Source organism: Salvelinus sp. IW2-2015, linkage group LG15 (genome assembly GCF_002910315.2).
Source record: "Salvelinus sp. IW2-2015 linkage group LG15, ASM291031v2, whole genome shotgun sequence".
In the NCBI taxonomy this organism is placed as follows: domain Eukaryota; kingdom Metazoa; phylum Chordata; class Actinopteri; order Salmoniformes; family Salmonidae; genus Salvelinus; species Salvelinus sp. IW2-2015.
Window position 1 is genome coordinate 2,942,731 of NC_036855.1, and position 24,769 is coordinate 2,967,499.

The window sequence follows — 24,769 nt, forward strand, 5'->3', positions numbered from 1 at the left end:
GGGGGGGGGCGGCATTTACAGTCTAGAACTAGAAAATGTGGCAGCATTGATCGATCTGTGAGGAATAAACCCCAATAAGGAGTATTTATAAAGTGCGAGTGGATAGGACACCACCGTTGCTGTGTTTTTAGATGTCAGTTGCCACGCAGGCTTTTGTGCAAGGTGCTTCAGGGTTTCCCGATCCTGAGCCCCCCCTGGGTGMAAGTTTTGGTTTTCACTATACAGTTGATTATTTGAAAACTAAACGTGCACCCAGAGTTTGGGAAACACTGGCATAGGCCATCGACAACTCTCCATCTCACTGTTTTGGGCCGTCTTCTCATTCTACCCCATGCAGGATCTGTTACTGTTTTGTAGGCACCCTTTGTTTCAGGTTCTAGGAAAAGGGCTTGTTTGGTGATGTTAGAGCGCTTCTCAGAGTGTGTACTTACTAAATGTATTTTATTCAATGGGTCATAATCAGACAAAGATCCAAATAGAGTATCAGGCCATTTTTAATAGGTTCACAAAAGAAATATGTAACTACTATTTGTCCAATTACCAGCAGCTCATTTAGCTTGTTTCTCCAGGATCCTATGGTAAAATTGCAATTCATACAAAAATGTGTATTGACCTAAGAATGCAACGTAAGATATTGGGCATCGTCAAAAAACAATTCAACTATCACTGTTCATAAACCAATTAAGGTTGTTTATATCCAATCAGTTGGATACATCTAAAGTACGTGTCCAAAATTAATTTTTAAAAACGTGAAACCCACAGCTTGAGCASACTTCCATCCCAAAAGCAAAATGAAACATTTAGGGAGGGGAAAGCAACAAGACAATGTATCACAACAAAACATCCAAGACAGTAACCCATAAACCTCTGAAATGGATACTTGAACATTTGAGAATGCAGATTTAGAAGGTTTCCTTATTAATTATTCTCCGGAATAACTTCTCAAAACAGCAACGCTGAGAAACATCAGTAGAAGTGTATCCTAATTCACTTTCATCTCTAGGGATACTGCAAGCTACATTTCAGCAGAATCTGATTTTAACTAAATCAATAGATAACGTATTACATGTTATTAGGAGATGCAACTAGATATGAAATAGAAATGGCAGTTCCGTATCATAGCYATAACAAATCGCATCAAGGGGATTGTGTGTGTGCAGCAATATAAAATACTCAACAGGCAAAACCAGAAATGGTAGGAAAGTGACATGCAGTGAGGGATCATGGGAGGTGAAACAAGATGGGGGGGGGGTTTTGTTCACAGCACATGGACACCATGAACCCAGTTAGTGCAGAACCACAACAGAAAAGAGCCTCCAACATTGTGGCAGAGGGAAGCCTCACCCTGATGATTTATGTGATCTTAAATCGAAGCCCAACGCTGTGATGGGGTCTATGGCATACTTGATTCCTCCTTATCGAGGCTGTCCTGAGATCAAGACATCACAAAAACCTGTGGCGTTGTGGTCATCACTTCTCACCATTCATGCAAACATTCACATGCATTTAAAAACAAAACTACAGTTAAATTTATGTACATCAGATAAGGGAGAAATTAATTCAACAGAAATAAGACCCTACAGAAGTTTGTCTTCCCTTACATAGTGAATGTAATTGAAAGGGTCTTAGTGACCTGCCATCTGGTCTGAAAGTCAATATATCCACTTATCTCCCATAGTACAGGACAATACAATAGCCAAGGGGATAAGGAAGAAAAACAAAAAAGGGACAAAATAATTCCTTTCATAAAATCCACAAAAAGAAACTGTATTATGGTATTGCTGGAAATTGCCTTAAAATGCTTGTTTCTGTCTGTAAACGACATGGCAGAGACCCTTACCTGCTCTTCTCACGTAGAGCAAGAAACCGAGTATAGTTTACCATAGTAGTACTATGCTCTGGATAACCATACAAGGTTAACCAGATGGAATCACTGGTAAAARTGACCAATCTGAGGTCACCAGGGCGATTGATGAGAGTGGCCCGTTCCGTCATCAGAGCCCCTATGTCCTGATCTGGACACTATGAAGAGAAAGAGGAATGACCCATAGAGAGAAACAAGTCTTTGCTTCCTTGAAGCGGTAAACCGGGGTGTCTTTCCTGTTCTACCTACCACCTYATTCCAAGGTCTGTCATACTGAAGTGTCACAGTGGAGGGGTCAGGCTGGTGGTTCAGTCCAGGGGCTGCGGGTCACCGATTGGCATGGTGTGCAGCACCTCATCCAGTAGCTGGAGGGCCCGATGTAGGTGGATCTCAATCCAGCAGGGGGTCTCCTTGATGCTCGTCCGGGGGTAGTCGGGACCCCAGCCCTTGACGAAGCTCATGCGCAGGATGCACAGTCTCCTCAGGTCGTCCACTCCGATGCCGGCAGCRGCTGAAAGGCCTGGGTGGGAGGTAAGAGTTCAAGTATCAATGTAATGGAACCCAACTCAGGCTCAACGACATCACACATCCACAATGATGAAGAGTTCCAGAACAAGTGCAGATTCCTATGCATTGTCTATGACTGACCGACGCTACAATTGGCTGAGACGATTGGTAAATTACTTTTAAATGGGCTATTAGAAAAGTGSCGTGTGAGTGGTGTTACAAGTAATGTGTTGTTCTGGGGGTTACAGCTCTGGGGTGAAGTTGTGCCAGTCAACAGGAGCAGAGCATGTTGGTGTTGTGCTGCTTACTGATGGCGGGAGCGATGCCTCCCACAGAGCCCGGCCCAGGGATGTTCCCAGCCACGGCGGCTGCCTGAGCCGCGGCTGCCGCCTGGGCCGTCGCTGCCTGCTGCTGCATCTGCCTGTGGCACTGACGCAGGTCAAACACCTGGGAGGGAGGGGAACAAAACCAATATATTTACTACCAGCTACATGCAGTTCACAGCTTGGACACCAGGGGGTGGAAGAAAAAAATAAAATAAATTGGTAATGCTGAGCAGACGGAGGCGTTGGGACTTGCCTTGATGTAGGCGCTGGGGTAGATCTTGTGCACGGCGTCGCCGGGGGCGCGGCCGGCTTCCCGGTCCAGGTAATAGCTCTGCACGAACACGGCGTGGTCGCTGAGGCAGCGTACCCACACGTCCCCTTCACCTTTACCCTCCAACTGGATCCCCTTACCGATGTGGAGCCTTGGGAAGTGMGAAGAGCTGTTATCAGTGGGGTGACCAAATACTCTGCCAATGGCATCAATTCACCTCCATTCAGAGCCAGAAGCACAACACAGTTGTGGTTAGGAGGCTGGCGTACCTGGCTCTTTCGATGGCCTCGGTCCGGTGCACGTTGCTCAGCTGGCCTAGGCAGAAGCGGTCTCCGCCAGACGGGTCCACATAGCCATCCACCGTCACGACGGGGCCAGTGGAGGGCACCTTGAAGGTCTCGCCCACCTGCACGTCCATCTCAAAGTAGGCGATGGAACACCAGTAGTCAGGCGCTGTAACAGACCAAACTCAGCCCCCTCTCCTCTCCAGACCAAACTCAGCCCCCTCTCCTCTCCAGACCAAACTCAGCCCCCTCTCCTCTCCAGACCAAACTCAGTCCCCTCTCCTCTCCAGACCAAACTCAGTCCCCTCTCCTCTCCAGACCAAACTCAGTCCCCTCTCCTCTCCAGACCAACACAGCCCTCTGAACACCTTGTTGGGTAAAAACAGGAGTCACGCTTCACTTACCTGGATGGTTGGATATGGGTGGCTGGAAGCCAAGCTCGTTGTGCACGGGCCCTGGGAGGGTAACATAAATGCATCAATGATCAATCCCTTCAACCCTGGCCCACATCAGTAAGTTGCGGGAATTATGTGTACTAAGAATGAAATGCATGTTCTACTCATCCTGATAGTGGCATGGACTCACAGTAATGTCCTGGAGGAGGCATGGGTGGGTGGTGTTGCAGGTGCCCATTCTGATGGTGAGGCATGTTGGGYGTGAAGCTGCTATTTCTAGTCCAGGTGGAGGTGGCATCTGTAAGGGCACAGGTAGATGCCTACAGATGAGAATTGTAGGGAGAACCCCACACGTGGACTGTCCAAAAACACAGTAAATGAGCGGTGACTCCTGAACCTCTAATCAAATGGCTACCCAGACTATTTTCATTGCCCCCCCSYSCCCCCCCMYMCACYGCTGCTMCTCTCTGTTATTATCTATGCGTAGTCACTTTAATAACTCTACCTACATGTACAGATTACCTCAATACCGGTGCCCCAGCACATTGACTCTGTACCGGTACCACCTGTATACAGCCTCGCTATTGATATTTACCGCTGCTCTATAATTATTTGTTATTCATATCGATTTTTTTATAGGTCTACCTTTTTTTTAGGTCTTTTCTTAAAACTTCATTGTTGGTTAAGGGCTTGTAAGTAAGCATTTCACTGTGAGGTCGACACCTGTTGTATTCGGCGGTTGTGACTAATAACATTTGATTTGATGCATTTCAGAGAGTTTGGGGGAAGTTAATAATAACCAATGAGAGGGAGAAGAGCAGGTGACCACCAGTTGTCAACAAAATAGGTTCCATTTCCTGAGCCATTACTTCCCAAGATGAGTTTGATATTACTGTGATGTGATTCTCACATACAACAAGTTCTGTCAGTCAGCCACAACCATAACTGTGTAGACAGGATGTAGCTAATCAAGCAACACAAACCTAGACTATGATCAAGACCTTTCCAGGATTATTACTGGTACGAATAACTCAAGACCTCTAATGATTTGGGTGAGGAGGATACCAAGAGCCATAAACTTGGGAAGGTGGAGTAGATAGTGGAAGCGGGAGTGGAAGGGGGGGGGGGGTAGGATGGAGGAGTAGGCCCTCACTTCCTGATCCGACAGAGATGCTGGGGAAGGCGGAGGTGGAGGCGGTGCTGGCGTCAGAGGGGGACAGCAGGCCAGGGGTGCCGAAGGGCTCCGAGGGGGGCCCACCTCGGCTAGAGGGAGGGTGCTGAATGGTCTGGAGGTGACCCCCGTCCATGGTGGGCAGTGTTGCCTGGCCATCAAAGTCGTATTCATCTTTAACCATCAGTCCCAGGCTTGGAGCTGAGAGCAGCACAGAGACAAGATACAGGTCAACAAGAAACAAAACAGACAACCAGGTTTCCATCCAATCTCTTCATGCGAGTGCATGTTGGATAAAAAAAACATGTCATGACAGGCCTGATGGAAATAGAAACATTTTTTGGTAAACTTTTCAAATGTCGACAAAATACRCTAGACAMGGTGTTATATTTTTATGTCAGTAAAATGAGGTGTGTGAAATATCGGTGGAAACATTTGTATGCGTGAATATTGATATAATAACCATCATATCGAAGTAAACAGGCGATGACATGTGTGGTCCTCCCACTACGACTCGTCGGGAAAGCATGCAGTTTATTAGGCCACAGATCAAATAAGTTGATGAACTTCACAGGGTGGTGAAAGTGAAAGATGATGAGCTTGATGCTCCCTTCAGTAAATATCGAGGGTCTTATTCTGGTGACATGATCGTCGATACTTGGCTGCCGTTTGACAAAAAAAATGTATTGCTTTTTTTGTCCATAATAATTTCGTCATGTAGGCTATACGTRCGCTCTAGCCAACAGAGCGCAGATATCTGGCTAGAGARCACGTACCAATACCAGAGTGGGCACACTCACTATATAAAATGCAACATTTGTGAGAACCATCAGTAGAGTTGAAAATGCGATGAAAACCCATTTAACTTGTATTTTCAAGTCGGTACATGGGAATATAACCACAAAAGGTGTTATATGATGTGCACCCACATCACGCTCAGTCTATTATCTGTAACAAGTCAATTTGCTGGAAACATCTCTGGTGGGAAAATGCACATAATGTTTTTACGTAGATTTTAGAATGTTAGTATTAAAATCTGTAGCCAATTGGATGGAAACCTAGCTATTGACAAAAAAAGAATGCTGTCATAAGGTACATAATCAAAATCGAGGTCACTTACCTGAGCTGGTAAGTTGCAAACTTGATAGATCTGTGAAATAAAACAACAACGATGAGAAGAAGCTCAAACTGTCACTCACAGGAGGTCAACACAAACAAACGGCAAGGACATCAGTACACTCACCAATACCTGGAGACACCACMCGGTCGTAGTGGTATGGGTTCACGCAAACGCTGTCACACTTCAGGTCAAATGCAAACTGGCAATATTTCACATGCTTCAGTTCATTTTTATGCAGATCAGGCCATCTCCACAACCGAGTGTAGATCACGTGGGGAAACCCTTTCCGCCCTGCCACCTGGGATGAAAAATATTATAGGATTCAACCCGTTGATTGAACTCAAAGAAAAAGTTCTTCACCCAGAGGTGCTAATAGGTCTCATGCCCTTATTCTCATCTTTGCATGATCCTCACTCATAACGCTCTCACTTTCTTTTTTTACACACACACATCTGGCTACTTATAGCAGATCCCTAGACAGTGGTGTATGGTGAAGTTGCCCCTAGACACTGATCTTAGGTCAGTTTTGTATTTTYCCCCACTAATGATTAAGGTTATAATTAGGGAAGGGGAATCTGACCCAAGATATGTACCTAGGGAAAATTTCACCCCAGACATTGGTGTAGTCCCTACCTGCAAACGGCCATCCAGAGTCCGCCCAATGGTGACACACTTGCTGGGATGAGCTCCATTGGTGGTGATGGCTGTGATTAGGGAGTCCAGTTCATCCTTCTTCTCCTTCAGCTTTTTCACCAGACTTTCTATTGCCCGCTTGGCAAAGGTCTCGCTCTCTCCCCCTTGCCTGTGACACATCAAGCTGTGTACAATGCTCAGGCAAGCGTCATTACTCGAAGGCGTGTTGGTGATAGACATCCTGAGAACCACTAGTGTATGCCGCTCCGTATCGTTCTATAGGGAATAAATACTTTGTCCCAGCTATAAAATGTTGTTTCTTACTGTATGGAGCAACACATCAAAAAGATTAAGCTATGAGAGGGTGTCCCCTCCAGTCCAATTGCCCAAGTTGAAGTCCACCAAGGCATCCCAATACAAAATTAAATGATTGTCACACTGCTTCGAGGGCGAGGATTGAGGGTTCTGAAAGAGGATAGAAGGGAATAGTGGTTATTATGGTACTTTACCAATATCTTACATATAAGATGTTTATTAACTAGCTACATCCCATCGTGTCATGATAAGTACAGTATGTTATTATGATGTTCATCCTAAACATCATGCACGAAATTGACATAACACGCTGCTACAGGACAATATGTGCAACGAAGTTACACAACTAGCATTATCCCATCGGGCAATAAACATTTTAGCTAACTACGTTGCACAACAGTGACCTGAGTAATAACAAAATAGCTAGCTACCGTTCGTTAGCTAGCTAAATATTTAWGCGAACTGTAGCTAGCTAAGATAACCCAATGCACAATAATAAAGCGCACTGTTTYAGACAAAAAAATGTATATAGTGGTCGGGAACTGCGGCTATCGCTAGCCAGCTGCATAGCAGGACAACCAGTTAGCTAACGTTAACGTGCTAGCTAGCGTCTCAAAACGAAGAAACAAGTCAATAACATATAAATGAGCAGMCATTCTCAGTCCGAGTGTTTTAAATATGGTCTTGATAACACTATCTAGCTAACTATCCACTGTCATTTCGTCTTATATCAATCAAAAGCAGGTCGAAGCCACCGATTAGGCTATTTCGCTGGTTTACTCGCGAGTTTCACTGCTAAACGAAGTAACATTAGCCACCCGTCCCCATCCACAAACATACCCTGCATACACGGCCGGGATATTCCGTTCTTGCATTTGCGCTGGAACTGTACTGATCAACCGTACTTCTTCGTTTATCCTAAATGTTTCTTTGATACTTTAAAATAACATAGGGAAATCATTTGAATATTAAAATAAACGTTGGATAACAAATCACGGCTTTGTATCAGCGCTTCCAAAGATGATGGATATTCTGACAAGATACACGTCTCTCCGCCCTAACAATGGAAATCGTTGTCCACAAAATCGTGCSGCGGGATGTGCAGCTCCCGCCTATCCTTTCCTTGGATTGGTGGATCATCTCATTATTGTAATCTTTTTTTTATTTTTTATATTCGATGAGGGTTTCTGACGTCAATCGCCTCTATTCAATAGAGAATGCTGCAAGCATCATTTCATAAATATGCATTCTAGACAACTCCGAATAGTGTTTTTTTCCCTAAAATTGCCGGAATGTCACGTGTCCTACTTATATCAGTATACTCGTAACAACTTAAGCATTACAAAACATATATTCGATCCAATAAACAAGACGTAGCAAATAACCATTCATGTGTTTGTTGACCAAWTTCGACACTCTTATCGACCTACATACAAAAACGCCTTGCTTTGTGGGTGAAAAAAACGTATGGAGGGAAACAGATTTCCGCCGAGTTGATCCTCTTCCTCTCTGACGATTTTCAGTACAATTTCTTCCAACATGGCGTTTTGCGCATGGGCAACAGTGGGTAGTAGCAGATTCAAACCCACCAAGAGAAAACTAGCCTGGTAGTAAAGCAGTTCGTTTCTGAATATTTGAAGACTCAAATTAAATTATAATTTTCATTATGCAGGTACCATTCTAGCTAGGTTGATTTCAATAATCTGGTCAAATTGAATAMGTGCAATTCTGTCAACCATAGAAAATGATAGAGGCCTCTAGCGGCCAAAATACCGTTTCGGCATGGACTGCGCCATTGAGAGCTTACACCGTTTTCATGTAGTGAACTGGGTGGGACTTCCAAATKTATTGGCTGAGCCCTCCAGATGACCATGTTGGAGTCATGTCCAACCTGGTCATCRGGAGGTATCTGCCAATCACRAAGAAGAAAATTGACAACTTCAAAATGGAGATTGCCTTGAACCCTATCACTGAGTAAAATAAGGAGAAAGAGTCAATACTTTTTTTATTCAGACAATTTACTAAATATTTCCCAGACACCAAGTCGTTCATTCAATGCTTAATTCACAACCTGCTCACTCTGGCTTTTGTTTACAGTATTTATCATAACTAACAAGTGTAAGGCCTCAGTGAAGCCTTATGAGGGGTATGGGTATCGTGAGAAAGTCCTCCGCCAGGGACACCTCTATGCCTGTGCCCTGCAACGCCTCCTCAGCTTGTCTCCTGAGCTCCAAGACATCATCCTCATCACCCTCTTTGTGCTGGCCGGCCGGCTTATACCTCTGACTGAAATGGTAGAGCACCAGCATGCGTGCACAACAGGCCTGTGCCACTGCAGCTGCCATACTAGGTGTGCTGTGCCCATGGTCCACTGCCTTCTCCCGATGCTCATCTGACAGGGTGGCCTCATGCACCAGGATGTCAGCTCTGTGACAGGCCCTCAGGGGTCCCTCCCCCAATAACGAGCTGCAATCCCCTAAAACACACACTTTTCTCCCCGGAATGGCTTCCTCCAGCACCTCACTGGGCTTCACCACTTGTCCATTTTCCAGTGTCACCGACTCACCAGCTTTCAGTCGCCCATAGAGTGGTCCAGGCTTCAAACCTGAGAGATAGACAAAAGGTTTTCATTTATTTAAAAATTGAATGACCTTAAAATAGAAACTTGCACACTGCTATTGCCAATATCACTTCAGTTCATTAAGCTTACATGTTTTATCTGCCTCTCAGCCTTCACACACTGGCAAGAGCAATGTGCAAGTTTTTCATTTTCTTTTTAGATGGCATCGAATTATTCTCACGCACCTGCAACAACGAAAGTTAGATATGTAAGTTATTTTAAAATTGAGTACTCTCAATTCAGTCTGTCAAAAGATAGCTTTTGTTGATGACATAACAATGGCTTGCCTATATAAAACAAATGGAATAATCAAGACAAATACCAGAGATAAACATATAGATTATTATGCCAGGTATATATTGTGATTACCAAGATCCTTCAGTAGTTCTGTGTTCAAACGCCCTGGCCAATCATGTTCTTGAACAGAGAACCCGAAGGAGGGTACCCGGTGGAACAAACGGAACGCCTTCACAACAAAACGCTTCTCCTCCAGTATAACATAGCAGTCACTGTTGACATCCAGGGAGATTGTTCGGCCGGCGCGTTCTTGGGGATGGAGACGCCCAGAATCTGCTGTGACTTCAGGGCTTAGCTGACCCTCTGTAGGACACTGGTCAGTGGTGGGCTCTAGCTCATGTACTGAATAGGGGAAGAGAAGYTGGGAGCTGGTGAGCTCTAATGCCACCCTCAGGAACTGCCTGAGACCCTGGGGACCATAGATATCCACACATGTTGGAGGCTGGGTGGGACAGGGGTTGAGGTTTAGGCTCACAGTGCACAGTAGCCCTGGTAGACCAAAGAGGTGATCGCCATGCAGGTGAGAGATAAACACTTTGGTGATTCGGCCTGTAAGAAAAACATAAATKAGTTGATCAATCTGATCACATCCTCATTTAAGGCAGTGTTGTTGTTGAGACCACTGCCAAAACATGCATGCATTTCTAACGCCGTCATCGTCAAAGGTTACAGGCTGAAAAGTTTGTAACCTTTCATCAATGACGTGATAGCAAAGCGGGTGGGAAAGTAACGTTAGCTAGCTAATAATACCACCAAATGACGTGTAGCAAAGAGGGTGCGAAAGTAGCAAATAATGTTTTTGTTGATAGTGAAAATAAGTGAAAATAAGTATTTCGCCAGAACAACACGTTTGACATTGCTAATGCTAACTAGCTAGCAACGACTAAAGAAAAGTGAACAACTCACTAGCCTTCAATTGACTCTTCATCAGTTGAGTTTGCGTCCCTTCTCCGCAGTCAAACAGCCAACACTCCCCTTCTGTTCTGAGGACGAGGGCAGAAGCGCCACGATGGGGGGAAGGGTATGCCGACCCTGTCCCCAGAAAAGTTAGGTCCATGGTCATGTTGAAAAACAAACTATTTAAATRTCATTAAACGAACATTAAAACAGCAGTAGCATTACCACATAGCATCCATTTTATTGTCCAGATATTGTACAATGAAAATAAAYGTCTTAAAAAATGGAAGGCAATCGGGAGGAGGCAAGATCAGGTGGGACCACTCTAGCCAATGAGAGAGCAGATACGCGTGTGAACAACAGGCACAACGGTTCCCACAGCCACAGTCTAAATGGCATTATATATATATAAAACATTGATGAAAACTAAAAATGTGCTTTTTGGGTTGGTTAAGTTTAAAATCACATTTTAAGAAGATACACTGTAGAAATAGGCGGGGGTTATGACTTTGTGCCTGTGGTAACTAGTAACAACCAGGCTCCGACAATAAATGCTTTTTCTCAGTTGCCGGGATGTCACGTGTACAGTCGTAACAACCTAATCATTACGACACTTCTATTCGATCAACTCAGCCACATGTAGTAAATAAGCCATTCCATGTTTTGTTAACCATATTCGACACACCGTTACCTGCTGGAAAAGACAGATTTTGGGTCGTTATCCCTCTCGCTTCGCCTCTTCCTCTCCGCTTGTGCGTGCCAGAGAGGAAGTCATCATCTTTGTGCGTGCTCGAAACAAAACCAGGCGCAAAATACTAGCGACGCTGACGCACCTTGCATAGGCTGAAGAGAGAAAAGCAGTTGTTGTCGTACTAAAGAAAATCGTAATTCTTTAGGAAGAGGATCATGTCTATTTGTTTACTGATCAGCAAAAATGGAAGGCATAAACCGATTCATCTACCTCACCTACAGACAGTTGTCTTGGGTCGGGGTCCAGAAACAACGATAAAAGACAAAAAATGTTCCAGGGAGCAGGTTGAACTCAAGGCAGACTGCAACAAAGGGTATATCAGTGTAAAACARCTGGGTTTCAACCCCACTAGTGTGRACTCTGAGGTGGTGGGTAAAGGCAACCAAGTGGAGATGAGATCTGGCCAGCAGCTGCACATGGTCAATGAGCTGTACCCGTATACTGTGTGCTTCAAAGAGGATCCATCCAACTCTCAGTCCAGTGTGGGCACCAAGAGGCCCTTTGGGCCTGCCTCAGAGGAGCGGGAGCTTCACAGAGAGCCCCCTGGGCAAAAAGTACCAAGGAAAACAGAGGACTCCACTCAGTGCAAGCATGGAGGGTCCACCTCCACTAACACACAGCCTGAACCTCAAACAGAGAAAACTGAAACTTTAGGATATTGGAGCCAAGGATTGAAAGCCTCAATGCAAGACCCCAAAATGCAGGTCTACAAGGATGACAGAGTAGTTGTTATCATGGACAAGTACCCCAAGGCTCACTACCACTGGCTGGTCCTGCCCTGGGAGTCCATCCCCAGTCTGAAGACACTGCGCAGGGAGCACTGTGATCTGTTGAGGCACATGAACCAGGTAGCAGACAGGATTGTACAACAGCAGTGCCCCGATGCTGGCCTGCTACACTTCCGCCAGGGCTACCACGCCATCCCCAGTATGAGCCATGTCCATTTACACGTGATCAGCCAGGACTTTGACTCCCCTTGTTTAAAGAACAAGAAACACTGGAATTCATTCACAACCGACTATTTCATAGAATCTCAAGAAGTCATTCAGATGCTGGAAAAGGATGGGAAGGTCACCGTAAAAGAAGGGACAAATGAGTTGTTGAAACTACCTCTCTGCTGTCACGTGTGTGGCATGGCGCTGTCCACCATACCACAACTTAAGGAGCACCTGAAATCTCACCCATATGGTAGATTGTGAAACGTATACAGAAGAAAAATGCTAAAAAWATAAGTTGGAGGTTATGCTGCTCGTGAGGCAATTGTAGAAAAAAAACATGTCTATGGAACCACATTGTCCATTTTATTGCTGCAGATGCTCATAATATACATAAGTCTGTTCACAACCAATTGTCATTTACTTTATTTAATACATCTCAAAAACCTGTTTAAATAGTGTGCAGCAAGTATGTTTTTTGTACAAATAAGTCTCGAGTGCATGTCTGAATATAAAGCTTGGGGAACATTTGTTTATAGTTTTGTTATAGTTACAAAAATAAAATCTAACTTGGCCTCAAAGTGGCACAGAAAATGGAAAATGTGTTATTTCTATACTGTCTTTAATCATATTAGAAAAACAATCAACTCATGATTCTATTTGGGATCCAATATTGGTGTTGATGATCAGACGGTCATAATGTAGACCAGCTTGGAATTAAATCAATTTGGAGATGTTGTTCAATAGATACACAGAATAATAAATAATTAAAAAGGACAAAGGGAGGGTGCAACAACAAGTTTAAAACTAATTTTAATTCTGCACATGTAACAGCACACATAGGGGTCTCGAGGAGCGCTTTTGCCACTTTGTGCGTTCATCCGCTAAGGCCATACTGCGTAACAAAAATAAACTCCAGAAACACACATGTATGCACACATCAAAGACATTGGAAGAGGAAGGACCATYGGGGATTCAACCATACACTTTCACCAGGGCACTTAAAGTAAATGAATGAAAAGCAAACAAGACAAGAATACAGCACAGCAATTCTCTGAATGGGAGACCAACGTTACAGGCTTGGACAGGCTTATGGGCCAACATAATCATTGAATGAAACCGTCTGTCATTTAATGGTCCAATCTAAATTCAAGGGTGGAACATAGTACATTTGTGAATGACATCTCATCAAACTAGTTTGATCTACTACAAGAGGACTCTAACAGTACAAGAGATATAATTAGCCCGTTGGATATGCAGAAAAATAATAAGCCGATTTGAATATATTTTTTCTTCAGCTATTGTGTTCCTATACAATTCATTGTTCTTTGGCTACGTCTGCGGTGAGAAGTGAGGTGTGTATTTTAATGGGAGTCATGTCGCTCACCTATGCAGATGGATAAAAAAAGCCAGTCTACCATCCTTAACTAAACGGTCTCACAAATCTAGGACCTGTGTATCTAAACTTCAGCTGCCTTGTGCTGGTTTTCTATCCAGCTTATCTTTTTACTTATTTCCATTTATTMAAAAAGTGAATGGACAGTTCTGTATATAAAATGTGGCTAAAACGTAAAACCAGTAAAAAAAAAAAAAAGTATGCTTGTAAACCATATGCTGCCTATACAAAACTGACTGTGAAGAGCATTATAGTTCATGTAATGTATTTATGTTTTCTGACAATGGAGCTTATCCTAACATTGGTCATGTCTATTTGGATATGGTGCTTATTGCAGCATTCTTCTCTCTATACTGAMAATTAGCCCCATCCCCTGATATGTGTATGGCCAAGGAATATGGCTGGTTCCCTATGCCTAGTCTTTAGTCTGGGAGAAACTCATGGTGATATGATCTGGGATATATTCATTGGTCTTTTGCAAAATGTTTTGCAATGGAAACCTTTTACTCTAGGAACCAAACAGAAGTAAACCAAGCAAACTGAAAATTTGTCCAATAGAAACAAATTTTCGTTGCAAAATGTTTTCAGTTTGGACTGAACCTTTTCCATTGCAAAACGTTTTGCAATAGACAAAACTTTTTTACAAAGGAATCTGACTAATGAATACACCCAGGATTCATGACACAAACATATTGATCTAGTTCACAACTGTCACCGTCCATCTTCAAATGAAATATCATCAGAGCTAGGAGACATTTCACACCCACATGCGAACATACGCTCTACAAAACATCCAGGCTCTGTCAACTGTCTAACAAGTGCTTAATTACAGTCTAAGTCGCTCTGGATAAGAGTGTTTACTTTCTGAATTGACCCCAACCCTGAATTTAGCAGACCAAATTCCAATTCAAAATGTTCCTCATTGAAAAGCATTCAAGATAATTGGAATTTCAGTGCACTTCCTGAATTGTCTGGAACTAAAATAAAATTGACCACAACCCTGGCTAAATGACTAGAATGTCAATAACACAATATACATAGACTGTATATTATTTCATATGGGGATATGGACAAAAAAATAATTTAACAGCAAAAGCCTTTAAACTATTACTGAGTTCTACTATTTTACTTAGATTTTTTGCATAACTGTTTCATGAACTAATTCAAGCAAGGTCTCCAGAGCTTGGAGTGATATTATATGTTGGAATCCTTCTGTATAGCTAGCAGCATGTTGACTAACAATAACCTCACTTCTGGAGGGTTTTCATGTGGAAACTGAACAGGGAAAATCAGGGCCCGTGTTAAACACAACGGTCCATGATAAAAACATGCCAAAGGAAGAGTAGGTCAATTCAGATAAATAAATATGTGTACAAGCCTGGAGACAGAGTGGATTCTGGTTACTCTAATGCAGAGGTGGGCAGACTATGGGTTTGAGTAAAAAAATAAAATAATAATTGGGTGGGTATTTGGGTAGAAGAAGAAAAAAAACTCCAGGCCACTCATGAATGACAAAAACTAGATATACATTTTTCTGGCCCGCCAATTGATTTTGACAAAGAAATCGGTCAAATATCTGCACTAGGATTAAACAACTAACCTAATTTCACTGTCCTCCCCACCTCCCAGTTTTACCATTCCCTCTTTAACGCCCGCACACCTTCTCTACCGTGATTTGTTGCCCCCTTTCCACACCCAAAACTCTCTAATGATCAGGTGCTGGGTTCATCCCTTTCCACTCATAGATGTCAGGGAGAAATGAGTCGTAGTTGATGTCCCATACAGTTGACCTGACAAAGGTGTCCTTGTCCTTGGGCTCTGGGTACCGGAAGGCCATGTTGTTGGCGTACACAAACCGGACCACCTGCAGGGGGAGACAGTGAGACAGAGTACATTTAAAAGGCACATCTTTGCCACAGATAGAACAATGACACAGATATTTCACTGGACTTCTAAATGTGAAGCATCCGCTTGGTGTTTCCACTCACTACCAAATATGGTGGTGAGAGGAAGCCCAGTGGTCGGCAGTGGGAGAAGATTGAACGAGATAYATTGTGGCCGACATTATGCACATATTCTCATTAATAACATATCTGATCTCAGTACAATTTTCTGTTCCCAAATCTAGAATTTGTTTTGAACAGAGTGGACAAAGTTTAGTAGACTTTACCCTTTGCCGAAATGTAAAAAAAGGTGCGTTGTTTAGAAGGAKTGCAAAGGCGGATTGAGTTATTGAGCAGATAATGAAGGCACATATTTGCCTTCATTATCATTATTCTCAAATGTGTCCTCTGACGCTATCAGACCAAAGGCAGGGCGGTACTCTTTACATCATCCTCAGTATATTTTGTGTWTGACGAAGCCACCAGATTTCATCATAATCAAAGGACTTTTACCTTGCTCATTTTGTAGAATGCTTTTTCAAATTATGAATTTATCTCCCTCAAAATGTATTTGACAGACAAGAAGCGAGATGTAGAGTGTCTGATCCTGACCTTGACTGCCATCTGGACAGAGACCTCTCGGATGTTGGACAGTGGCGGGTACAGCCTCCCCTCMGCCAGCTCCTCATCAGTCAACTGGTCTGCCAGGGTCTGACGGAATGACAAAAAACACTCATCATTTGCATAACAATTTTCTCTGTAAACAAAATACTAAAATTTGTAAAATATCTCTTCAAGGGCCTGTCTTTTTGTCAAATAGTGTGTAAATACAAGGGAGCTGAACGGAGAGAGAGAGAGGTTGAGAGTTCTGAAAGAGTGAAATGCAGCTTTATTTCTGACCTTGGCAGCTTCCAGGAAGACCGTGTCACTGATGTGTCTCACGCCACTGAGGATCACAGCCAGGGCTACACCTGCAGCCAGACAAAGCAGACACACTGCACTTTACCCCTTTCAACAGTCGACACAAGTCTCACAATACACGTATGTGGCACATCTATGCGTATCCACTTTGCCATGGCTGTTGAAGAGAGATGGCTCACTGAGATTTTCTTTTTGTAAATACAGATGAGAAAACGTGATAATCTAATGATTCTAACCTGGGAATATGTAAGCATTGTTCCCTTGTCCAGGTGTGAAAACACGTCCATCAGCCAGAGTCACCGTGCCAAACGGACTTCCACTGGCAAACAGGCAGCGRCCCTGAATATCAAACAACATTCAGAGAAAGAAGCCATGGTGACTATGGGTCAGTGTGTGGGTCTGGGCCTACACACTAACAAAACATGAGGAGGAGGGCTGCGTTCCAAATGGCGCTTGATTCTCTACATAGTGCAGTACGTCTGTAGTGCTTTATGTAGGGAATAGGGAGTCATTTAGGACGCAGCTGACGACATGGGTGAATCGATACGTACATCTGTGAGGGTATAGGCATCTTCAGCCGTGCACTCTGCCTTGGTGGTGGGGTTGCTCAAGGCGAATATAATTGGTCGTTTATTTAGGGTGCCCATCTTTTTGAGGACGTCGTGGGTAAAGAGGCGTCCAGCCCCGGACACACCTGTGAACAGGCAACAAGTTAGGGTTACCAGGGTTTCATTAAGAACGGACAACAAGAGTTACACTGATTTCAATTATACAATGTATTATTACTATTATAAAGATGAGAATGGAGAATATGGATCCTACCAATAATGGCTGTTGGTTGGATGACGTTGACTGCATCTAAGAAGCTCTGCACATCTCCGGGACTTTCATGCACAAAAGCCTCCTGGTTGCCATCTGTCTCCTGCGCTCGGCCCTACARAAAGTCACAGGAAAAAACACTGAATTTAAATTACATTTCTTGATACAAATTCAAAATGACTGAATTCAGATTCCATTTCTGTTGGCTCTAATGTCACTCCATACACAGCGTTTCAGTTCCGCCACACAGACAGTTACAAAGGAGAAGTGAAAGACAATGTGTCTGTGTTTGGACTGGACCACAACCTTGACCAGTAGGCCATCCTTGTCAAACATCCAGATCTTTTTCCTGGCTTCGTCCTGGGTTAAACCCTTCTCCACCATCGACATGGTAATCAGGTTGGCGATACCCAGGGCAGCCTGAAGAAAGAACACACAATTATTTATTATTCAGCTGACAAAAATATCACGAGTGCAAAAACAAGTGAAGCAATAACAAGTAAAAATGTCCTGTGTCAATTTACAGTATGACTCAGTATCTGAGTCAGTATGAAGCAAATTTAAAATGACACTTCTTATTATGATTTAGTGAGCACAGTGTTAACCATTTGGTACATCAATTTAGTACCTACTACATTGTGTCAGGTAACGGTATTGCTTCTGTGCAGACACTGAAATCTGGTAATACAAGTAGGAGAATGGCCTACCTCCCCTGCTCCGCAGAACAGGATCCTATGTTCAGTGATGGGTTTCCCAATGGCCCTCTGAGCTGCCAACAGCCCTGCCAGGGCAACCGCTGCAGTTCCTGAACACCACAACACACGCTGTAAATGCACAGCTATTCACCAGACCTGGGTTCAAATACTATTTRAACTCTTTCAAATACTTGTAGCATTTGCTCTAGTCTGCCTGGAGTGCCAGATGGGCAGGGTTTGCATTCGTGAGAATATTATATTTGTTACACTGCGCCAGGCTCAATCAATCACATAGTAAAGTATTTTAAATTATTTCAAATAGTACTTGAACCCAGGTCTGTTATTCATCTAGCTGTACATACTCACTACAACACACTCCATTTGGCATACTATATTTACATGGTGTGAATTCAGACCTTGGATATCATCGTTAAAGGTGCAGTACTTCTCGCGGTATTTCCTCATCAAGCGGAATGCATTGTGATTCCCAAAGTCTTCAAACTGGATCAGGGTGTCCTGGCCGTACTTGTCCACCACAGCCTCCATAAACTCATCGATCAGGTCATCGTAGAGCTGGGAACGATCCCGCTTCTGGTACAAACCCATGTAGAATGGGTCCTTCAGAAGGGTCTGGAATAAGGAGACTGGTTATAGATATTGGGAGCTCCTTAGTTCATCTTTGTTGTCAACTAATTGTACTGAGATGTTTTCATTTCGATGCGCATTTCAGTAAAGCTTGATTTGATTATTATTATTATTATTTTTTTAACTTGCCTCGTTGTCAGTTCCCACGTCGATGACCACAGGAAGGCACCTCTCGGGCCTGATCCCAGCGCAGGCAGTGTACAGGCATAGTTTCCCCACGGGGATGCCCATCCCAAACACCCCCAGGTCCCCCAGGCCCAGGATACGCTCTCCGTCTGTCACCACGACCGCCTGGACAACAGGTAGGGGTTCTATTCATTAAGCACCAAATGAAGCTGAAACAGACAGGGGTGGGACTACCTGAACTTCCCCTAATGAATGCCACACCGGGAGGGGCTGTCAGAGAGCGGGGGGCTGTCAGAGCGGGGGGGGCTGTCAGAGCGAGGGGGRGGGGCTGCCAGAGCGAGGGGGAGGGGCTGCCAGAGCGAGGGGGAGGGGCTGCCAGAGCGAGGGGGAGGGGCTGCCAGAGCGAGGGGGAGGGGCTGCCAGAGCGAGGGGGAGGGGCTGCCAGAGCGAGGGGGAGGGGCTGTCAGAGCGCGGGGGAGGGGCTGCCGGACGGAGGGGAGGGGCTGCCAGAGCGAGGGGGAGGGGCTGCCAGAGCGAGGGGGAGGGGCTGTCAGAGCGCGAGGGGCTATCACTCCATTACACAGCAAGGCCATATCAACATAAAGACAATGTTTTCAATATGGTGCTGGAACTCAGCTTACCGCCACATTGGTCTCTGGCCAGTTGTCCAATATGGAGCGAATGTGGCCTCGATCCAAGATGGATATGAACAGGCCTCTGTGGGTAAAGGAATCGAGTCCTCAGACAGTTAACTCCCTCCCCTTTGTCTAAYAGGAAATCTGACATTTTAACAAATCTAATCATTTTTAGCCATCTAAACAGATTTTAGCAGTCTAATCAAAGCCAATATCTATAGTAATGTGAGAGGTTGTGTATTCTTAAAAATATATATATAATCAAGACCCAGCTCTTACTTGGGCCTCCTGAAGATGTGTCCRTACTGTGTACAGGCCAGGCCCACRGTGGGAGTGTAAACGATAGGCATCAGCTCCTCAATGTCTTCCATCAGCACGCGGTAGAAGAGTTTCTCGTTCCTCTCCTGGATCCCCATCAGGTAAATGTACCTGGGAAGAGTTTTGGTAGTGGTTACAGATGCCTTTGTTTAATGTCAAGTTGTTATGTGATTAAGTTCATTACTTAGTGTAGCAATAAGAACTGCACTTCTGCAGTCTCAGACGCTGTAATGCATGAATRTATTATTCGGCTTAGGTTGACATTTGTTGTCGCTCACAGCCTAGGTCCCAAATGGCACCCTAGTCCTTATATAGTGCACTACTTTTGACTTGAGCCCATTCTCACTTCTCCAATGGCTCTGTCATCTTCTTCAGGTTCCTCTGGAAACGCATGGCCTGGATGTCCTGGGACTCTATCTTGGGGGGCAGAAGACCCTGAAGACCCAGGATCTGCCTCTCCTGCAGTGAGAAGGCCATGCCCTGGAGGAATGGAAATAAAMCAAAGAGAATGAGGGAGACATAAATGTTCTTTCAATAAAAAAAAAAGTGTAGCTGTTGCACTTTTGAGAGGAGAAGTAATAATTTCATTGTACTGTGTACACATCTACACTGTATCATGTGCATTTGACAAATTAACTTGATTTAATTCAATTTGATGAGGGACAGAGCGAGAGATACTGAAGGGGAGACAGCGAAGTAGTCAGGGTAAACATCACCAGTGAACTAACAGGATCCGACTGGCACTGGGGCAAGTAAGCACAGTACTGAAGCAGAGATGCTGCMTGACTGCTCTGAACATTCCCCTCAGACTGACAGCTGCCCTCTGCACAGATGGCCTCACAACTCACTGCCCAGGTTTCTATGAGCCAGTGAATGTGTATTTGGGGTACAACCTTCCTCTGAAATTGAACCCTGCCTGCAGTACACGGAATCCCAGGTCAACTTTAGAGGAGGGGGAACACTAGGTTAAAGAGGGAAGTATGCGCATAATGTGCTTGAAAGCCATTATGAATTTATGTTGGGACGACTACACCTCGGAGGTGGTTTCGGGTACGGGCACGTGCCGAGCTCATTCATGTTAATTTTGCCAGTTGGAGGCTTGGGGTACTAGATGGAAGGAGGGTGCGTGTTTCAAGTGAAACTTGAGCCAGAACAGACCCAAATGGAAACCATAACCTTCTCCARAAAGGCCGGGGGGAACGGGAGGGGATAGGAGAACAAGCTCCAGTAGTACTGTGGGTAGCATAACAGTATTATAATGTACAGGGTAGAATAGCAGTATTAATGTACTGGGTAGCATATAGGGCTGAGTGGTAAACCGTTTTTTACGATATACCGGTATTGATGCACGGACCGGTTTGGGTTTTTACTTTACCTTCTATACTTATATTTGAATGTTAGGTTTGTTAAATGTGATACGSAGTGTGTAACGTCCATTTTTAGTTAACTTCACTACTTTAGTCATCTCTCTCGATGCCGCTTTCCACACAGACCTAGCCACGCCCCCTGTCACTCAAGGAGCGCATTTGATGTTCCTCAACCACGAGACACTTGCATTCAGTCTGCATGGTCAAAGCAGCATATGCAACACTGTTGATGACAACGATGCAGTTGTCACTTTGCTTCTAAATATAAATCTACTAGCATTCTATAACTACACTATTAGCTTGTGTGTCTTAAATCTGCAAACAGCTAGTTTGTCTTTTCTTAGCAAGTTGTTCCTAAATCTTGTTAGCCGCTAATGCTAATCGCTAGCTAGCTAGCTAATAAATGAGTAAGAGCAAGCGTAATTAGCTATACTGCCTGATAATACCAAAGATTGTGTAAACCTAAATCAGCATGTTGTTTGTGCAACAGTGTCTTCAAAATTAAAGAGTTAAACGCATAGCAAGAATATGTTAGCTAGAAAACATTCAAYGTAGCCAAAGATTATAGGGTCCCCTAAGAAACACCTATCAACACAGTAGTTCCTACCCTGTCACAATAACTGTCATGTCAAACAACACCGTATTGAAAGTGCCCACTATTATATTCTAACTATATAATTAAAATAGACATTCTATTCCCATGATTCCAACAGGGGTGGCAGGTAGCCTAATGGTTAGAGCGTTGGGCCAGTAACCGAAAGGTTGCTTGGATCGAATCCCCGAGTTGACAAGGTCAACATTTGTTGTTCTGCTCCTGAACAAGGCAGTTAACCCACTGTTCCTAGGCCTTCATTGTACATAAGAATTTGTTCTTAACTGACTTGCCTAGTTAAATAAARGTTAAACAAAAAAAGTCAAATTGCAATATTTGGTCAAAAATAAGGCCCAGATTACTTTCCCATATCGTGTAGCAGTGGCAGTGTGGAAATTATCTCAAATGCAGAAATGGATGAAAAGTATTACTTTTTTTGGTTGAAGTTGAATTGAACAGTATAAAACAATCAKAATGGAGAAAGACCCATTGAAATCACTTAGGGTGGCAACAAATACATTCTAAGGTGGTACTCATAAGGCAAATTTAGAACTTCTATTATTAAACAACGTCAAATACCATCATATCATATTTTTTTWAATAAATACCATGATATAATATTTTGGCCATATCGCCCAGCCCTAGTACCATAGCACTATTATAATGTATAGGGTAGCATATCAGTATTATAATGTACAGGGTAGAATAGCAATATTATAATGTACCGGTAGCATAGCAGTATTGTAATGTACCGGAGCTTAGCATAGCAGTATTGTAATGGTACCAGGTAGCATAGCAGTATTGTAATGTACAGGTAGCATAGCAGTATTGTAATGTACACGGGGTAGCATTAGACAGTATTGTTAATGTACGGGTAGCATAGCAGTATTGTAATGTACCGACCGGTAGCATAGCAGTATTGTAATGTACCGGGTAGCGATAGCAGTATTGTAATGTACAGGGTAGGAGGCATAGCAGTATTGTAATGTAACCGGGTAGCATAGCAGTATGTAATGTACAGGGTATCATAGCAGTATTGTAATGTACCGGGTATTCATGCAGTATTGTATGTACGCATTCGGTAGCATAGCAGTATTGTAATGTACGGCTAGCATTAGCAGGTAATTGTAATGTACCGGTAGCATAGCAGTATTGTAATGTACCGGGTAGCAATAGCAGTTATTGTGAATGACACGAGGTGCATAGCAGTATTGTAATGTACAGGTAGCATAGCCAGTATATTATATGTACAGGGGCTCTCCTCCTCCTCTTCATTCTCCATCTCCGGCACTCATCTTCAACACTCAACCCACACACACCACAACTAACCTTGTTGGTGCGAGGATTCAACATGAGAGGCTTGCTTCTCTTTGGTGTGTGTCCAGCGGCAGGCGCTCACACAGGGCGCAGCGTCAGTGTGCCTCAGTCTAGACAACATGGTGCACAGCATGGTCTCAGGTCCTGCAGGAGATGACAATAGCAGTGGCTAACAGGTATGTATTCAGTTGCAACAACCGAAATGCATCTTCGCATTTAACCCAACCCCTCTGAAATCAGAGAGGTGCAGGCGGCGGGGGGGCTGCCTTAATCAACATCCCAGTGCGAGGGGAGGCGTTGTGTGGGGGGGTTAACTGCCTTGCTCAAAAGAACAGCAGATTAACACCTTGCCGGCTCGGGAATTTGAACCAGCATCCTTTCGGTTACTGGCCTAACGCTCTTATCCGATAGGCTACCTGCCGCCCTATAGCACGACCGATATGGGATGTTTCTGTATGGATAGTGCTTAAAACAGCCTTACAAGGATACTCAGAAAGCTGATATCTTACATTTTAGGAAAGAACATTAACGTAAGCACCACATAGAATTTAGGGCCATATTTTTTCTAATAAAACAATGGCCAGTTTGGGTCGCAGTTGCACATATTTTTATAAAATAGGCTAGGTCTGAACCACAAATTCATTGTGTTTTTTTTCCAACATGGCCCGTGCGCTGATTGAGTTTAGATACGCTAGCCCAGGGGTGTCATTTATGTAGCTAGCTATTTATTTAGCAAGCTAAGAACAAAGAGCCTAAAGTTGCTGGGAGGAGGTCATGTCATTGGAGGAGTGGGTGAGTGACCAACTTCCTAGTCATATAATTTTTTTGGTGGCTATTAACCACAGTTAGCATATCTCTTAGTTGTCAATCAAATGTATTTGGCATGGATCAAATAGGCAGGCAGGCTTTTTTGGCTTTTGGCGAATGTTCTTAAGTCACGCTGTTGCTACTGCCTGTAAATGCACAGTCCAGTTCAAAGTGAATGATGGAGGCCTGTGTAGAAAATTGCTTATTTGCATATACAGTGCATTCGGAAAATATTCAGACCCTTTGACTTTTTCCACATTTTGTTAGGTTACAGCCTTATTCTAAAATGGATAAAATAGTTATTTTCCCTCATCAATCTACACACAATACCCCATAATGAGAAAGCGAAAACAGAGACATTTTTGCAAATGTATTAAAAATGAAAAACAGAAATACCTTATTTACATAAAGTATTCAGACCCTTTATGAGACTCGAAATTGAGCTCAAGTGCATCCTGTTTCCATTGATCATCCTTGAGATGTTTCTACAACTTGATTGGARTAAATTCAATTGATTTGAAAAAAGGCACACACCTGTCTATGTAAGGTCCCACAGTTGATAGTGCATGTCTGAGCAAAAACCAAGCCATGAAGTTGAAGGAATTGTCCATAGAGCTCTGAGACAGGATTATGTCGAGGCACAGATCTGGGGAAGGATACCAAAACAGTTCTGCTTCATTGAAGGTCCTAAACACTGCGGTTTATTAAACACATCTGTCTTGTCTACAGTGACGAGAATAGTCCAGTCCAAACGCGTAGGCCCATGATAGCTCGAATAAATGTAGCCCATTCAGTAGCGTCCTTACAAGTGCATTCGGAAAGTATTCAGACCCTTTGACTTTTCCAAGTTTTGTTAGTTACA

General features: G+C 43.7%; 4 protein-coding genes across 6 annotated transcripts; 1 reads left to right on the plus strand and 3 right to left on the minus strand.

Annotated features, from left to right (window-relative positions):
- Positions 1 to 476: 476 nt before the first annotated feature.
- Positions 477 to 8,399, minus strand: smad4b (SMAD family member 4b). The gene is given in 12 exon segments (XM_070446882.1): positions 477 to 2,187; positions 2,190 to 2,384; positions 2,680 to 2,818; positions 2,951 to 3,119; positions 3,238 to 3,421; positions 3,657 to 3,707; positions 3,838 to 3,945; positions 4,801 to 5,019; positions 5,939 to 5,968; positions 6,062 to 6,236; positions 6,572 to 7,036; positions 7,727 to 8,399. Coding segments are annotated over 11 exon segments (1,740 nt in total). The 5' UTR covers positions 6,812 to 7,036; positions 7,727 to 8,399; the 3' UTR covers positions 477 to 1,957.
- A 475-nt stretch (positions 8,400 to 8,874) lies between these two features.
- On the minus strand, positions 8,875 to 11,473 carry elac1 (elaC ribonuclease Z 1). 3 transcript variants are annotated; one of them, XM_024003284.1, is made up of 4 exons: positions 11,392 to 11,473; positions 10,710 to 10,835; positions 9,876 to 10,352; positions 8,875 to 9,491 (listed from the first exon to the last, which is right to left on the minus strand). In XM_024003284.1, exons 2-4 carry the CDS (start codon positions 10,729 to 10,731, stop codon positions 9,013 to 9,015), a joined length of 978 nt encoding a protein of 325 aa, XP_023859052.1. In that variant the 5' UTR covers positions 10,732 to 10,835; positions 11,392 to 11,473; the 3' UTR covers positions 8,875 to 9,012. The 3 variants fall into 3 exon arrangements, with proteins under 3 accessions (XP_023859052.1, XP_023859051.1, XP_070302984.1); XM_024003283.1 differs by having other exon boundaries at positions 10,710 to 10,879; positions 11,392 to 11,467; XM_070446883.1 differs by lacking the exon at positions 11,392 to 11,473 and having other exon boundaries at positions 10,710 to 11,058.
- A 51-nt stretch (positions 11,474 to 11,524) lies between these two features.
- Positions 11,525 to 12,987, plus strand: aptx (aprataxin). Its single transcript, XM_024003285.2, has one exon. It carries the CDS (start codon positions 11,607 to 11,609, stop codon positions 12,648 to 12,650), a length of 1,044 nt encoding a protein of 347 aa, XP_023859053.1. The 5' UTR covers positions 11,525 to 11,606; the 3' UTR covers positions 12,651 to 12,987.
- A 196-nt stretch (positions 12,988 to 13,183) lies between these two features.
- me2 (malic enzyme 2, NAD(+)-dependent, mitochondrial) lies at positions 13,184 to 23,221 on the minus strand. The gene is given in 15 exon segments (XM_024003282.2): positions 13,184 to 15,646; positions 16,278 to 16,376; positions 16,566 to 16,636; positions 16,823 to 16,925; positions 17,138 to 17,280; positions 17,409 to 17,520; positions 17,712 to 17,825; positions 18,113 to 18,210; positions 18,517 to 18,730; positions 18,875 to 19,036; positions 19,513 to 19,588; positions 19,786 to 19,935; positions 20,171 to 20,304; positions 23,113 to 23,146; positions 23,148 to 23,221. Coding segments are annotated over 15 exon segments (1,743 nt in total). The 3' UTR covers positions 13,184 to 15,487.
- Between the last annotated feature and the right edge of the window lie 1,548 nt (positions 23,222 to 24,769).